Below are 17,824 nucleotides of genomic sequence, written 5' to 3'. Positions count from 1 at the left end.
TTGAAATTCAGACACAAGGAGAAAAGTTTTTAATTCTAGGAATATACGCCCCAAATGATGGAAAATCGGAATTTTTCAAGAAGCTGCATGAGACTATGCTGGACTATTTGGATTACAACAACATTATCATGTTGGGAGATATGAACGGAGTCGCCTCAGTGAATATGGATAAGTCGCAAAGTGCTAATATAACGAAAGACGGCAGACTACCAAAAACTTTTTTCGAAATGACTGACAATTTGGATTTGATTGACATATGGAGGATCAAGAACCCTCTAGGGAAGGAAGGAACTTTCTTTTCTGAGGCCCACATGACATGGACGCGAATCGACCAAATATGGATAACTAGAGGGCTGGCACCTAAGACCAGAAAAGTGGAAATCTGCCCAAAAACCTGCTCCGACCACAACGCTTTGAGAATGGAATTGAGATTAAATACAACCGGATCTTTCAGATGGAGAATGAATGACGCTTTGTTAAGAGATCAGGAGATTGTTAAGAAGGCCCAAAAAGTTTTAAAGGACTATTTTGAAATAAACTTAAAGACAAATGTGGAAAAAAGAACAATCTGGGACGCAAGTAAAGCAGTTATGAGAGGGTTTCTAATACAGCAGAACACGATTAAAAAAAGGCTCTGGAATGAAAAGAAGGAGAAGATTTTGGAGAAAATAAGAGAAGGAGAGAAAAAACTGAGATCCAGGCCTAAATCAAAGGAAGTATTGAGAGAAGTGAAGTTTTTCCAGGCACAATATTCGAAACTGATAAATCAAGAGGTGGAATGGAAAATTAAACAAATGAAACAAAGATCCTTTGAATCTGCTAATAAGTGCGGGAAGTTGTTGGCTTGGCAGTTGAAAAAGAGACAAAAGCTTAATACAGTTACAAATCTAGAGATTGAAGGGAGAATGGTTCAGAAACCCGAGGAAATTAGAAAGTGTTTCCAGAGATATTTCAAAGAACTTTACTCACAAAGGCCACAAAAAGGCTCGGAGGTGGACCAATTTGTCACAACTAATGGATTACAAAAAATACCCCAGGAAATGAGAGCAACCCTGAACTGTAATATTACAATCCAAGAAATTGAATGCGCCATTCAGAACCTCCAACTGGGCAAGTCTCCGGGACCTGATGGACTTACTTCCAAATATTATAAGGCATTGAAGGATTCATTGATACAACCATTGTTGGAAGTTTGTAACCAGATTATGGAGGGGAGGAAGGCACCGGAAACGTGGAAAGAAGCTTTCATCACGTTGATACCAAAATCAGAAACTGAAAAAACTCAACTCAAAAACTACCATCCTATCTCACTCCTAAATGTGGATTACAAAATCTTTGCAGACATTCTGGCAAGCAGGTTTAAGAAAGTATTAAATGAAGTGATTCATAAGGACCAAGCAGGCTTTCTCCCTGGCAGACATTTATTTGACAACACAAGAAACATCATTGACATTTTGGAATTTTTACAGATTAACTCAAATACAAGAGCGGTGTTGATCTTTATTGATGCGGAGAAAGCCTTTGACAACATTTCTTGGATGTTTATGAAGAAAAATTTGGAAAGGATGGGAGTAGGGCGGGGGTTTGAAAATGGAATAGAAGCAATTTATTCAGAACAAAAAGCTAAATTGATAGTAAACAACGTGGTGACAGAGGAGTTCAAAATTGAAAAAGGGACACGACAGGGGTGCCCCCTATCTCCTCTGTTGTTTATTTCAGTCCTGGAGGTGCTATTGAACATGATTAGAAATGACCGGTTGACACAGGGAATTGTGGTCGGAGAGAAACAATATAAACTGAAAGCTTTTGCAGATGACTTGGTATTAACATTACAGGAGCCAGCCTCTAGTACTAAAAGAGCGTTAGAATTAATTTCTGACTTTGGTCGGGTGGCGGGATTCAAGCTGAATAAACAAAAAACTAAAGTTTTAGCAAAAAACTTGACAACTACTGAAATAGAGGAGTTCAGAAAAGAAACAGAACTAAATGTGGTTAAAAAAGTAAAGTACTTAGGGGTGCACCTGACCTCCAAAAATTTGAATTTGTTTAAGGACAATTATGAGAAATGTTGGTCAGAGATCAAAAGAGACTTGGAAACATGGTCAAGACTGAAACTTTCCTTGATGGGCAGAATAGCTGCTATAAAGATGAATGTTTTGCCGAAAATGCTATTTTTGTTTCAGGCCCTCCAGATCGTGGATAAGGTGGAATGTTTTGGAAAATGGCAGAGGGATATATCTAAATTTGTCTGGCAGGGCAAAAAGCCCCGAATAAAGTTTAAAATACTAACAGATGCGAAAGAAAGAGGGGGGTTTGCCCTGCCGGACCTGAAGTTATATTATGAATCTGCAGCCCTCTGCTGGTTGAAGGATTGGATTTTGTTGGAGAACACCGATGTCCTCGACCTGGAGGGATTTGATAATGCTTTTGGGTGGCATGCATATTTGTGGTACGACAAGGTTAAAGTTCATAAATCGTTCAAAAACCATATTGTCAGAAGGGCAATTTTTATGGTCTGGTCAAAATATAAAGACTTATTGGAGAGTAAAACTCCGAGGTGGCTCTCACCGATGGAGGCCAAAGCACGTAAAAGACTCAATATGGAGGCCCATTGGCCTAAATATTGGGAAATAATTGAAAAAATTGGAGAAAAATGGAGGTTGCAGAGTATGGAAAAGTTAAAAAACAAGGTGCGAGATTGGTTGCATTATGCTCAAATCCAGGAAGTTTTTAAAGCGGACAAAAAAGTGGGTTTCCAGGAGGAAAAATCGAAACTAGAGACAGAGTTGCTTGAGCCAAAATCTAAGTTAATTTCGAGAATGTACAACTTGCTGCTTAAATGGAATACACAGGATGAGATTGTTAAATCCCCCATGATAAAGTGGGCGCAGGACTTGGGGCACAACATTATGTTTGAAGACTGGGAAAGGTTATGGAACACCGGAATGAAATTCACGGCATGTAGTGCCTTGAAGGAAAATATTATGAAAATGACATACCGGTGGTACATGACCCCAGTCAAGCTTGCAAAGATATATCACCTGTCTGATAATAAATGTTGGAAATGTAAAGAGGAGGAAGGGACATTTCTACACCTCTGGTGGACCTGCCCGAAGGTGAAGGCCTTCTGGGAGATGATACATAATGAACTAAAAAAGGTGCTTAGACTCACCTTACCTAAGAAACCGGAGGCCTTCCTCCTGGGCATGGTAGACCAGAGGGTGGCTAAGAAAGATAGAACTTTCTTTATGTACGCTACTACAGCAGCAAGGATCTTGATGGCAAAGCACTGGAAGACACAAAATCTACCCACACTGGAAGAATGGCAGACGCAGCTGATGGATTATATGGAACTGGCTGAAATGACTGGCAGAATTTGAGACTCGGGAGAAGAAGAAACGGAGGAAGTTTGGGAAAAATTTAAGGACTATTTGAAAAAGCATAAGTTGTATGAATGTTAAAAAATGCTTCTTTCTAGGAAATTATAGCTTCAGTATCGGTAAATTTTTGAATTGGTAAATAAGGCACAACAAGACAGAAATGGTGTAATGAAATAATTTTATTGTGTTGAAACTAAAAATTAATGGATTCGGATTGAAATGTTTAGAGACCAGATATCACGATAAAATGGAAGATATATTATTATGTTTAAAATAAGTCAACAAATTGCTGAGGTTTTGGTTTTACAGAGAATGCAGGGTCCGGAAGATGGGGGGAGTCCACTAGATTTATGGAAACATGTATTTGGAATTTGAATTTTGTATATTGTAAACCTAATAAAAATTATATAAAAAAAAATAAACTACAAAAAGGTATGCTTAATGAAAGTGTGCGAAAAACTTTCTAGGGGAGGTTGTGGAATCTCAGCTCAGGCGTACGCAAGCCATAATTCCAGTGTGTGTCAAATTACCTACCTCCCTTCCTTGTTTTGTGATAACCATAGTTTGTCATCCATATGTGGCAAACCATAGTTGCTGCATATTTTGCCTCCAGGCCTGAATTGGAAACCATGATTTGAAATGGGTTTCCAATTATGGTTTGGAGAGGAACTTATAATGATTTTGCTTGTCTGATTTTGAATAAACTTGTTATCATGAATCGGGAAGGATGGTAGATGAATTGGAGTACGCAAGGAGAAGATCGCTTGGGCAAGCTTGAGCTGTAGCCTTCCATGTAAAAGAAAGAGCTGGGGGCAAATAATAATAATTGTCAAAATAGTAATATTTAAATAGAGGGGAAAGTTTGATATTAGTTTTTTTAAATCTGCTTTTAAATTAAATGCTGATAAAACCCTTCTGCACTAGCCATTTGTAAAGGCCTGCCATGTTTTGAGAATTGCAGCCTTGATGATTCCAGTGTGGTACCTTGGAACATAATAGATTTTGGCAAAAGTTACACTTCACAACAGGGTGGTTTCCCTTGAGGTTCAGGCCACTCTTGCTTTGGAGTAGACATAGTGAGCCCTCGTTCTCAGAATTCAGGATCCCAGTTCCTCACAGGACCCTCCTAGGGGCTTCTTCTACCACCTCCTTGTGCTCAGATTCCTCCTCCTTCCTTCTCTTAGACTGGCCCCTGTACACAGTTGACACAGGCAGTGCTGTTGCCTCTTGCCTCACCCAGTAAACTTTCCTTTGACTCCCAAGGGAGTGAGGGATTGCCACCCTCCTACTTATCGTTGAGTCAGCTGCTTTAAAAGAGGGTTAGACAAATCCATTAAGGATATCAACATTAGCCATGATGCATGTGTTCTGCCTCCACAGTCAGAGGCTGTATGCTTCTGAATACCAGTTGCTGGAAACCGCAGGAGTGGAGAAGGCTGTTGGGCTTGCAAACTTCCCACAGGCATCTGTTTGGGCACTATGAGAACAGGATGCCGGTCTAGATGGGCCATTGGCCTGATCCAATAGGCTCTAAAAATCCTTAGTAGGTTCTTACATTCTCTTCCTGTGCCCGTGTTCCTGTTGAAAGCCCCAAATGCTGTGGAGTTTTTCCTGCAGCTGCATCTTCAGTTGTTCTCTCCTTCTCCCTCTCTTCGCCTCAAGCCTACCTCTCCCTCTCTGTGTTTCTGTTTTAACTCTGAATGCTAAGGGAGGAGATGTGTCCTCCAGCCTGAAATTGATTGCTGGGGAAATTTCCTGCAAATACTTATAAAGGCTTGAACCGACGACAGGTGCCCCATCATATTAGTAAACCGATTCTGTTCATCTGGAATATATTGGCCTCCCGACTGCTTAGGATGTCTCTCCTTTCCCTCTAAAGTACTGATGCCTAAGAATTCATTGTTGAGATTGAATAAGCATTTCACATGGATCAATAACATGGTAAAACAGATTTCTCAATCTCAGCCTGCAGCCATGACTCAACATATGCAAGGCACAATTCGACCAGCTCCGAACTTTGATGCAGGGCGGGATGCAGAAATTCTGCGCAAGGCTATGAAAGGGTTTGGTAAGAGCGGTTTTGTGTTTCATACAGTGTTTGTGTTTAAACTTGTGTAGGCCCAGAAACCAAACTCTCTTCTCTACCTTAATCCTGCACGTCTCTCACTAGATCCTTCCAACACTTGTATATATTTTAACCATAGACTTTAACATAACTTGGGGTGCAAATCAGCCTTTCACTCTACAACCTGAATTGTTTATATGGAATATTTTTTTCAACATGGCTTCCTCTTTCCATGGCTCGGTTTCCATTTTGGATTTTTAAAAATAGAAATACGGGCAACAGTGAAAAAGAGCAGCAAGACTTGGGATAGATGGGTCTGTAGAGCGGGGCATGAAGAATCATAACCATGAAAGAGTATTGCACAATATGCAGGGCACTAGATGCTCCTCAAGACTGTCCTTGGGAGGGAACTCCCTTGTTTAAAGTGTATCCAACACTGTCCAGGGCAGATTTTGGTGGTGCCTGATTTGGTGGCTGCAGGTGGGAGGAGAGGAGGGTGAATTTCCATTGTATAAGAGAAGTCCATTTCCACCAAGTTGGATTCTACCCCAGAGCTTTTGTCAGATGTTCCCGGGTTTGAAATCTTTTCCCTATATTGTGCATTGCTAAATACCTGCTTTAAGCAAGCCTATCTCACTGCATTCAAACTCTGCAGTGAAGTGCTAGTTTCATTTTGTACAGGAAATCTATGAATGTGAGCAGTTTGCAAAGTCTCTGTACTAAAGCAGTGTTTTTGCCCGATGTACACCTTGGGGTGTAGAATAAAAGGGATGAAATGGCTTGATACGAGACTACACTGAGTTGCCTTCTTGCTCCCTAGGAACGGATGAACAGGCAATCATTGATGTTGTGTCCAACCGCTCCAATAGTCAGAGACAGCAAATTAAGGCTGCTTTCAAGACCATGTATGGCAAGGTATGATTGCTGGTGATTTTGTTTTAGTCATAATAATGAAAAGCAAATCAGCAGCTGGTACAGCATATGGACAGCTTCTGTGCTTAACTGTCGTGAGCAGAGTGAGGCCTGTAATTTAACTTCATTTCTTTATTTTGTCAAATACTGGACCCTCCCCCTGTAGTGGTTTTCAAGAAAGCTAGGAGTGGACATAGCCTCTGGCTGTGCTTTACTAGTATAATGTGTAACAGTGAATTGTTGACAGTAGCTTCATGTTCAGTATGTCCTGAGTGATGTAACCTATTTCAGACAGCGGCTTCTCCTATCATAGAAGATTCCAAATAGCTCTTTGACATAAAAAGTCAGTATGGGCCTTGTTGAGGTACAGTGGTGCCTCGCTAGATGAAAAGAATTCGTTCCGCGATTCTCTTCGTCTAGCAGTTTTTTCGTCTTGCGAAGCAAGCCCATTGACAGCTTAGCGGATTAGCGCTACAGCTGCCAAGCAGCTTCCAGCGATCAGCTGTTAAGCGGCTTATCAGCGGAACAGCTGATAAGCGGCTTACCGGCTTAAGAAAAGGGTGAAAAAAGCCCGCGGGGGGACGCAAGATTTTTTTCGTCTTGTGAAGCAACCCCATAGGGAAATTCGTTTTGCGAAGCGCCTCCAAAACGGAAAACCTTTCGTCTAGGGGGTTTTCCGTCTTGCGGGGTGTTCGTCTTGCGGGGCACCACTGTACTAGTATTGACATACAAGGCACATGTCTACAACACACCAACTCTTTTGCATTCTGCTGTATAAAATAAAATAGTAATTTATTCTAAAATGGCTGCCTGTGTTATGGTCCCCTAGTTTAAAAGAAGTTTTAAATTGATTTATCATGATTGCTGCCTTCATTTTCTGTCTTGAAATTATGTCTCACTAGACTTCAGTAAACATTGATTTGCCAGCAGCTGAACTGTACATTTTCAGTCTGTGTGCACATGCATATTTTATGAATGTATGTCTTTCTGATACCACTTTGTAATTGGACAGGATTTAATTAAAGACCTGAAGTCGGAGCTAAGTGGAAATATGGAAGAGCTGATCCTTGCACTGTTCATGCCAAGTACCTACTATGATGCTTGGAGTTTGCGGCATGCCATGAAGGTATGATTTTTCACTGGCATTTATTTTCATGTAAAATGATCACATTAACTGTAAAGGACTGCAAATGCTCAACTAGATCAAAGTCATTTCAAAATTTATTTTCAGTAATAAAGGTGAAAATTGTGTTAATAGTTTTTAAAATTAAGGAATATATACAGTGTACATTTCCAGAATATTCATAGACAAATGCAACCTGCTCCCACTCTCTCAAAATTACGGCAAATCTCTCATAAAAATAGGCCCCAATGCCTTTCTTGCAAAATTAACCATGGTCCTCTGTTTTGCATATTCTTTTGTGCTACGCACAGAACCCCACTTGTTTTCTTATTCATTTGGCTTTCAGTCAGAGTCAGAGATGATTGTTCTTCCCTCTCCCAGTTCTTTATTCCACCCCCCACCCTGTTGGAGGAATGGGGCACATGTGCAATCCAGGAACACCTTGTGCTTGGCAGAAACAAATAAACCATCAAATTAACACCCTGCACCCCCACCCCCAAATCCATTGGAATCCACTCCTGGTTTTCTCCTCAGCCCCCTTCAGTTCTCCAGAAAGGCAGGTTGGGAGTGGCAAGAGCTGGAGTGGGGAGGCAGGTGAGAGAAACTTTTAATGTCAGGCATACAGAAGGAGAGTGATGCTTCTGTCATCCTCAGCCAACAAGTCAGATATGCAGCGCTGGCTTGTCACCAGTAGCAGGGCTGGGTGACTATGATTGATCTAGATGCAGAAATACCTGTAAGACAACTGTGGGAGTACTTCAAGAGGGAGGGAGGAATGCTCACTCTGTGAATTTAAGCTACAGTCTAGTTGAAAATATTGCTCCACTGACAATGAATGAAACCTGCGCAAAGAGCATAGCAGTGCCCAAGCGTAATTTATATGTACATGGTACCGATCCCTAACAATGGAGAAGGCCTTCTATGTTCTGAATAACTGAAGGATTGATTGGTGTCCTTGCTCAAGCTCCTTACATTTCTGGCTGCATGACTTCTATATATACCCAGATATGGAAATATGTATGTGTTAGAGATACAAGTGACAAATGCCCTATAGACACAGTTCCCTGGTTGTAGCCAGCTGAATTTTACTAACGCATAGACCCAAGTCATGTTTGCCCGTGCTTGTGCCTGCATCCTGTTCATTTCCAGTGAGATCATCACTGGATTATGCTCTTAGATTATAATACTTTTCTTCTGTAACAAACCTTGGGAACTATCGGTAGCTGGTTGCTAAATGAAGCAAGTTTGTTGGGTAGGTTTTTTTTGCATGAGCTGAAAGATGCACAATGGCTTGCAACATGATCTAGTTGAATGAAGCAATATGGCTCAGATGTTCCTACAGTACAAAAAAGTGATCAATCTTCTTTCTAATGTAATAAAACAATTAGATGATCTGGTCAGCTCTCCGAGCAGCCTGCATTGAGGTAATGTCTGTAGTGCTTTGTTTCTCTGCCTGCAGGGTGCAGGCACACAGGAGAATGTGCTGATTGAGATTCTGTGTACAAGGACAAACCAGGAGATTCGAGAAATTGTCAGATGTTACAACAATGAATTTGGAAGAGATATCGAGCATGATATTCGGTCCGATACGTCAGGACACTTTGAACGATTACTTGTATCTATGTGCCAGGTAGGATGAACCTTCTGTTACATTTATGTTTACCTTGTTCTCGATAACAAGGCCACCATATAAGTATCTAGTTTGCGCCAAGTACAGTTCCAGCTGTAAGTTTTCCACCCCTTTTGAAATGTATCCTGGGTTAGGTACCATTCCTTGTATGAAATAGGATTTGATGATAGGACTAGGCTTTTTGTATCAGATGGAGATTTCAGATACCTATCTCTTGAAGTAAATCGTTTTGACTTATCATGACCCTCTAGGACCCAATCAATGTGACATCCAGCTCTGAAGGAGACCTATTACTGAGGAATAATATTATTGAATAAAACAGACACAATAGATCAGTAGCTCCCAATTAGCTTAGTATTGTGGACCCCCATTTTTCAAAATCCAAGTCACAGACCTACTTTTGAAAATGTGGTAGTTTTTGTTATGTGAATGGTGCCACCATACCCTTCAATATGTCCCAGCACAAAAACCAGGATGTGTGTCTTCTGGGCTGCGCTCCTGCACGAGTCATTTGGCCCACACACAAAAACATGGTGCCCAAAAACGTGTGTTTTGGTGCACGGCAATGTTGTGTATCAGGCTGTGATCTCATGTGTGAGCATGGCACTCAAAAACAGGATGCCTTGGACAATTTTTTTTCTCTTAGATGCAACCAAAGTACTGCGTCAAATAGACCTGTTCCATCTTGCCCAAACCAAAACTCTGATTTGGAATACATCTCTCCTAACCAGTTCAGCCTGTTAATGTGTTGATACAGGCACAGATCATGGACCAGGCCTCCTCTTTTTGCACATTGTATTGAATTTTTTTTTTAAAGGCACATTTATTAATGTGCTGCCATTCTTTCATATCTTGCTCTCTGGTGGGGGTGACGGATCCTGTGGTCTTCCAGATGATGAAGGACTCCAGCTCTAGTCCGCATGGGTCACTGATGATGGGAGGTTTAGTCCAGCAACATTTAGAGAGCTGCAGGTTCCCCCATCCTCTTTCTGGGAACAAAATTGGTTCATTTCAATGCTTACAATCTTACAGTGCCAAGAAAGTTTGAAACTAGTCTGTCTTTCCAGCTCAGTTTAAATTTCTTCCCTAAGTGATTGTCATTGTTGATGAAAATAAAAGTATTGGACTAGTCTGTTGTTAACTGATAGAAAGATAAAATAGTTTGGTCATGTTAGTAATATTTATCTTACACTGTGGCTCTGCTTAATTTAGCTACCACTGTAATGTGCAAGTATTAATTTCTAATTTCTCCCTGGTCACAGTTACCAGTGGCTTTAAATATAAATTAAACGGGGGGGGGGCAATCTTGCCTTGTCCTCTAGAGGATTTAAATTATGAGATGACTGAACAGTTGATCTTAGGTTTGCTCATTTCGTTTTGCATATTTGTGGAGCCATACCTGTGTTCAGGCAAGGATACTGTAAAGCATAAATGGAGGCCATTTGATTTGCTATGTCTAAATGAAAGAGAAAAGGGAATCACCATGCTTATACTTCATTTTTAAATAGTTGAAGGCAACTTGCAAGCAAGGCTAGTACAGTAAGCCTGCAACTCACATGCATTTAACCTGTGTACTTGGCAAAAAAGTAAATTAAAAGAGGGTGGGCAGCCAGGGAAAAAGACTTGGCAATCCTGCCTGCCATTGACCCCAATGAGTTCTGACTATACACAATTTCTGCTGGGATCCCTGGAATGTAACCCCTGCATACGTTGTGGGCTTACTGTATATAATAGTAGTAATGAATATTTTTCTCTCCTACAGGGTAATCGGGATGAGAATCAAACTGTGGATTACCAAAAGGCTCAACAAGATGCCCAGCGCCTTTTCCAAGCTGGTGAAGGGAAGCTGGGGACTGATGAGTCTGCCTTCAATATGGTCCTGGCAACTAGAAGCTTTCCCCAGCTGAAAGCCACAATTGAAGCCTACTCTCAGGTAGTCAAGAAGGGGAGGGCATTTGTGTGGACTAGACAGGACTGGATTTGGCTTTCATCAGTTTTTTGGCTAAAAAAATTAACATTTCCTACTTAATATTTCCTACTTCTTTCTTTTTTCCTTTCCTTTTCCTCCTGTGATGAGGCTACATTTTAATATTTTAATGTTTCAATATTTTAATGTTGTATTTTAATTTTGTTTTTAAGTTGTAATCATTCAACTTGTTTATATTATTGCCTGTAAGCCGCTTCGAGCCCAGCCTTGGCTGGGGAGGGCGGGGTATAAATAAAAATTATTGTTATTATTATTATTTTATATTTTTGCAGGTTGCTAACCGAGATTTATTAAGCAGCATTGGCCGGGAGTTTTCAGGAAATGTAGAACGTGGTTTGAAGGCTATCGGTAAGGGACTTTTCCTGCATTTCATTGCCCATAAAAATGACCTCATTGAACAATTTATTTACCAAGCACCTACAACTATTAGGTGCTGGAAACTTCACTGATTAATGAGCATTAGCTGGGGCTTCAGTGCCCTTCCCAGACCTATAAAATAATTTATGCAAAATAAGAGGACTGATGTCAGTTACTTAATTTGCACATGTGATGTACAGTGGTACCTTGGTTGTCAAACTTAATCTGTTCTGGGAGTCCGTTCGACTCCCGAAATAGTTTGAAAACCAAGGCGTGGCTTCTGATTCTCAAGTGGAAGCCGCGTCGGATGATTGGCTTCCAAAAGACATTCGCAAACTGGAACATTTACGTCCGGGTTAGTGGCGTTCAAGAGCCAATTTGTTCAACAACTAAGCTGTTCAAGAACCAAGGTACCATTGCTTCAGATTGCTGGTGGTGCAGTAATCCTTTCTCTCCACTAGAAGGTACACTCTCCAAAGAAAGCCCTCACTGGAGACTGGGCTTAGATGCACCACCCATTTCCTCCCTAGAACCAGTTAGGACTGATCTAACAACATTTAAATCTAATATACCTAGTTAAGGACATGATTGTTAATTTTATGCTTTTGGACTCTTGGTCTTTTTAGTCTTTATGTTATAATATACTTGGAGGGGAATGCAATGACAAAAAATGCAATTTGGATTAAAGATTCTGGCAGGTTGATGCTGTTAGAATCTTGTGGCTTTGAGCTGTCAGTGTCAACTCCGAGTTGATCATAATACTGTTTTATTGCAGTGCAATGTGCTCTGAACCGCCCAGCCTTTTTTGCAGAGAGGCTTTATCATTCCATGAAAGGAGCTGGCACAGATGACTCTACCTTGGTTCGAATTATAGTCACTCGCAGCGAGGTAAGAATTTATTATGTGTAAATTTTACCTAATATGCAATTAAAGGCCAGTTATTTAATCTTGTTTGTGTTCATTATACACACCATCTGGCCATACTTCCAAAGAGGTCAAATGGCTCCTTTATTAAAACGCATATGCATACGGTCTTTTACTGTTCAGGCACAATGGAAGGTGACAGAAGCTTTTGACAAATTGATAGTTGAAACTTTTCTGGTATTAAAAGCAGCTTTCTTTATTAAACTTGTACAACCCAAGTGGCACATTGTATAGATTCAAGGCCATTAGCGGTGATGCCAGTTACCTGAGCTGGCACAGATCTAGATGATAGAAAGCACTCTTCTTTTAGGTAGCAGACTCAGTGCCACATTGTTCCTGGCAGTGATAGTTGCCCCAACCTCAGTCTTCATTATTGAGTCATTGCTTTAGAGGCTTTCCAGGTAGAAAGACTGGCTATGAACATGAGGTGGGGTAGCTGCAGTTGCCAAGACAGGTTGGAGCAAGAATGAAAGCAATGTACTGTTTCATGTATTTATTTATTGTGTGTGATTGCTTTTGTTATGTTATTAGGCCTGGCAATACATCAATATCTTGCCCAGGACTGCTAGGAGGGGCAGACCGTGATGACAGCTTCATTCAATGGTATGGGTGAAACTGCCACCTCCTGAGTGAAGCTGCCATCCCATGTGCCCTCGTACCGGCAGAGGGAGAGACAAGCTGCATTGGCGAGGCACAATACAGCTTGTTCCTCCCTGTGCTTCTTTAAACGGCTTGGCTGAGCACGCCACTGCCCTCGCCAAGCAGTTTTGCAGATCTCCTGACACCGCACAAGCCAGCAGTAGGGTGGGGGCTCTGTTAAAGTGCTTCCCAGCCCCACTCCTGCTTGCATGTGGGCAGGATTTTGGCTGGGGAAGGGCACAGGCTCTGTCACAATTCTCCATTGAGGTGTGCACCCCTCAACAGAGACGTTTAAAGGAACCCCCACCTCTCCTGGCTCTGTTAGGCTTGCCTCAGCAGGTGAAGTCTATGTGCAGTTGCCTCAACTGCTGCCGCTTAGGGGGTTGGATGGGCTCAGCCAGGAGGTGCAGAGGCTGCGTGGATACAGTGGTTTTGCACCCGATGGCTTGAGGACCAGGCTCTGTGCACGTGGCTGCCTTTGTCTGGGAGGGTGGGCTGTCTGTTACCACCCCACAAGGAAAGTGGCGGCTTGCCTGCATAGGCAAGGGCAGTCAACGCACAGAGCCTGACAGGCTCTGTGAAATTGGCTACTGATGCCTGGTCCATCTTCGGGGTGGGGGGTAAGTTTGCTGCCTCTTCCTCCCAGGGGAAAGAGGTACCACACCAGCAGAGAACGCCTCCAAAAAGAGGTCCCTGCTGCTGGCACACCAGGGCTTGCTCAGTTGGGGGGTAGGAGCCTTCCCATCCACCAGGCGTTGGGGTGAAAGCACCTCAGCTTCCACAGTGAGAGCTGAGGTTGGTTTCACCCCTTGCTGGTGAGACACCACAATGTTGAAAATGTACTGTATTTTTCGCTCTATAGGACACACTTTTTCCCCTCCAAATATTAAGGGGAAATGTCTGTGTGTCCTATGGAGTGAATGCAGGCTCCTTGGCTTCAGTGATAGCAACACGAAGCCTCCGAAGTGCAGAGGGAGCACTCCCTCCGGAGGCTTCGCGTTGCTTTCACTGAAGCCTGGAGAGCAAGAGGGGTTGGTCTCACCGACCCCTCTCGCTCTCCAGGCTTCAGGGATGGCCGCCCGAAGCCTTTGGAGCACAGCGGGAACTCGCACTGCGCTCTGAAGGCTTCGGGTTCCTTTTGCTGAAGCCGGGAGAGCAAGACTCCTGGCTTCAGGGATAGCCGCCCGAAGTCTTTGGAGCGCAGCACGAGTTCCCGCTGTGCTCCAAAGGCTTCAGCCACGCACCTGCCTGGAAGCCAGAGGAGGTCTCCTTCTGTTCCTTCTCCAGCTTCGCTTGAAGGGGCGCTGCGCAGTTCTCCCTCTCTGCACAGCGCCCCTTCAGCGATGCGCCTGCTCTGCCTCTTCGGGCAAGGGAAGCCTTCATCCCTCTGCCCTGAAGAGGATTGGCGCAGTTATCCTAGAAGCCAGAACAGCCACATGGTATCCCAGAAACCAGATCCCTCTTGCTGTTCTGGCTTCTGGGATTCAAAATATTTTTTTTCTTGTTTTCCTCCCCCCAAAACTAGGTGCGTCTTTATCATCTGGTGTGTCCTATAGGGCGAAAAATACAGTAACACTGCCCAGCCCTAGTTATTATTTGTATGCTATCTTTCCATAGTGAAAACCATGCCTTCAGGAAAGGTGGCATACAAATAACATGAACTTCTCCCCTGCTATGGAAATGAAGGTTGCATTACACATCATCCACTGTACCAGAGAGTAGCATATATGCATTACTTACTTGTTCATAGAGAGCAGTATTAGAGGCTGGATCGCTAGGCAAACCTATGTCTTGAGTAGCTTTGTAACATGTTGCAGACTGTGTTTCTGGTGTCAAATTAATTCTTCCTCATCATCAAACTGGCACTGAAGTTTTAATGCCCGGTGTGGATGAATGGGGCACAATCCATCTGGAATTTCAGTGGCGCTAGACCTGCCTGTTGAGTTTAATGGGATTCTTGAATTAAGTTGTGTCTTCTCTCAGTCATCTGCTTTGTTTCTTTTCGCACAGATTGATCTTGTACAAATCAAACAGATGTTCACCCAGATGTATCAGAAGACTTTGGGCACAATGATACAAAGTGACACAAGTGGAGATTACAGGCGTCTGCTCTTGGCCCTTGTTGGTCAATAGACCAGGCTGAAACAAAGAAAATGGAAAATGAGCTGCTTGGGCAAATGACTATCATTGCATATAAGAGCATAAGTTATCCTAGACAATGTAAACAAGTATGCTTCTAATGAATCGTTTATTTTGCACATATAATTGCCTTAATTTCGCACATCATGTACTTTACAATATAAAATAAGACACCTGCTGTCTTGAGTTGTAGTGAAGTGTCTTTTTCTTGTTACTGTGGCTATACTCAATACATTAATATAAACCAATATTACTTATTTACAAATATTAAATAACCTTGGATTGTAGCTAAATTACTCAGAGTAGACTTAATGAACCACATTAGTAGAATACAACCCCTTATTCTTGTGAGCATTTCACACATACAAGAAAGAGTCCTTTCTACTTAGGAAATTTTTCCTATATGTACAAAGTTTGTAGCAGTTCAGAACATGCCGGGGTGGGGAGAAAAGGCTATAATAAAGTATCTTGGAATAATGCATGGCTGTCTTGCTGAAACCTTCAACAAATATGCAAAATAACAAAACAGTACTAGAAGCCATGCCAGAATTATCCCCGCTGGAACATTTTGCAAGACAATCACTCACACTACAAAGAGCTTATAACCCACCTACTCTCAGCAGTCAAGAACATCAAAACTGGAGGGAGCTGTTAGGAGTGAACGTGGAGCACTGGTACCAAACTGTATGGGAAATAGCCTTACTAGAAAAGCTAACCAACAAACCAAAACTAGCACAGGGACAAATAAACAAGGATGCCTTCACCCCAGTGTGGTTCCCCTTTACAGTGGTACCTCGCAAGACAAATGCCTCATAAGATAAGAAACTTGCAAGACGAAAGAGTTTTTCGTTTTTTGACTTGCTTCGCAATACGAATTTCCCTATGGGCTTGCTTCGCAAGACGAAAACGTCTTGCAAGTTGTTTCCTTTTTCTTAAAACCGTTAATACCCAGGGAATCCGTGCTTCGCAAGATGAAAAATTCGCAAGACGAAAAAACTCGCAGAACGAATTAATTTCGTCTTGCGAGGCACCGCTGTATTACACACACAGCCCAACAAGAACCCAGCAACAGCATGCAAATTGACATGGCTAACTTGAGCCAACAACCCTTCATGCACAAAGAAAACTTACTGTAGCAACTTACAGTAGCCCCCATGAACACGAATGAATGAATAGAAAGGGAACCTATGCATGTGACTCTGACACAAAAACCTTGCACATACACTGTAAAAATGCAAGTTTACTACGCCCCACCTCTCTTCCCACAACCTTATACTGTATACAACATCGAATAGAACTGATCTGTTGAAAGGACTGTATGATGCAAAACAGAGATGTATGTACTTTTGTTACCCAAGAAAATCTTTAATAAAAACAATTTTAAAAAACAACTAAGAGCTGAAACCTGCAGCTCTTTGCACTGCAGCACATTGTTGCAGTCTCATTTAGAAACCTGAAGTGCATAAGCCGGGGCTTTATCCTTCACCCTTCCAGTTTTCAAAGTATGCAAATACTAGCTACTGATAAAATGGAACAGCAATCCATTAAAAGGATTATGATTTAACTAGACCTTCAACCACTGTATGAAGTGACCAAAACCCTGTTCATATGGTAGTAATGCTACTACGTGTTTGAGCGAGGCATCTAATTGGGCTGTCAAAGTCCCTGTTACTTGCTAGTGACAGAAACATTTTCACTATTCAAGCACAGCGGTGCCAGCAGGACAGACTTTGGGAGTCCTCTTGGTTCTTCTGCCCCAAGCAGAAAAGCTCTGGTTTAGCACATATTGAAGTGAAGTAATATATACCACCACTATCTACAGAGGAAGATCCCTGTATGCCCAAATTTAGGAATTTTACTACAAAACTTTTGACCTCTCCAGCACTCAGGTTTACGCATCCTGATTATATGAGGAAAGTTCAGTGGCATGAGGTATTTCATTTCATTTCATTTCACTGTTCATTTGTATACCGCCTCTCTATATTACTATACACAAGGAGGCTTGCTAGCTGAAGAAACAACAAAAGAGTGAAGATCACAAATGTACTAACAATGTGATTCAATACAAAAAAGACTCATCTGTATAATATGCAGTAAGCGTTTCCTAATCTGAGCTGAGCAGTGGAGGACAGAGCTGAGAGCTGAGCAGTGGAGGACAGAGGTGCCTGGCGTTCTCTGGTCCATGGGGTCACGAAGAGTCGGACACGACTAAACGACTAAACAACAACAACAACAAATCTGAGCTGAAACAGACACTAGTGATTTAGTCTGGCAGACTGATGACACCTCAGGGTTGAAGCCTCAACCTACCTCCCAATTCCTATACATTTTTAAGCTGTACTACTAGCGTACCCCTGTAACATGAACAGACAAATCTGGGACTTGGATCTAACATTCTGCCTCTGACAGCCGTTCAGCTCAAAGAAAGTTGAAACTAATCACAAAGCTGGGTCATTTCCCAGCATTTTGTAGCTTGAGTGAACATGGAAAGCCCTTGCCACAATGTAGTAATGAGCATTGAATTAACAAACACCTATTCAACTAACACACAGTGCTAATGACAGCTTTAAAAGTTGAACATTTAGACTATCCAACAACTGTTTGTACCAGTACATCTAGGACTCAGTCCAGTTATGGCAGTGAGGAACCAGAGCACAGACTCTCATAT

At 42.1% G+C, this 17,824-nt stretch overlaps 1 protein-coding gene and 2 long non-coding RNA genes across 3 annotated transcripts in view; all 3 read left to right on the top strand.

Annotated features, from left to right (window-relative positions):
• ANXA7 (annexin A7) overlaps window positions 1-15,635 on the top strand; it is a 33,440-nt gene extending 17,805 nt beyond the window's left edge. The window contains exons 6-13 of the mRNA XM_081913772.1: window positions 5,346-5,448; window positions 6,266-6,360; window positions 7,370-7,483; window positions 8,940-9,110; window positions 10,873-11,043; window positions 11,370-11,445; window positions 12,230-12,342; window positions 15,028-15,635. Coding sequence (XP_081769898.1) covers window positions 5,346-5,448; window positions 6,266-6,360; window positions 7,370-7,483; window positions 8,940-9,110; window positions 10,873-11,043; window positions 11,370-11,445; window positions 12,230-12,342; window positions 15,028-15,150 — 966 coding nt within the window. The 3' untranslated portion in view covers window positions 15,151-15,635. The remainder of the gene's footprint in view (window positions 1-5,345; window positions 5,449-6,265; window positions 6,361-7,369; window positions 7,484-8,939; window positions 9,111-10,872; window positions 11,044-11,369; window positions 11,446-12,229; window positions 12,343-15,027) is intronic.
• On the top strand, window positions 9,411-9,919 carry LOC309371304. Its single transcript, XR_014169031.1, has 2 exons — window positions 9,411-9,657; window positions 9,728-9,919. It is a non-coding gene; the product is annotated as an uncharacterized lncRNA (long non-coding RNA).
• Window positions 12,502-13,901, top strand: LOC309371257. The gene is made up of 2 exons (XR_014168978.1): window positions 12,502-13,033; window positions 13,070-13,901. It is a non-coding gene; the product is annotated as an uncharacterized lncRNA (long non-coding RNA).
• Window positions 15,636-17,824: the final 2,189 nt, after the last annotated feature.

The sequence above is a fragment of the Podarcis melisellensis genome (genome assembly GCF_964234715.1).
Source record: "Podarcis melisellensis genome assembly, chromosome: 5".
Taxonomy (NCBI): Eukaryota; Metazoa; Chordata; class Lepidosauria; order Squamata; family Lacertidae; genus Podarcis; species Podarcis melisellensis.
Note: the sequence above shows the minus strand (reverse complement) of the source record. Positions and strands in the feature narration are given on the sequence as shown.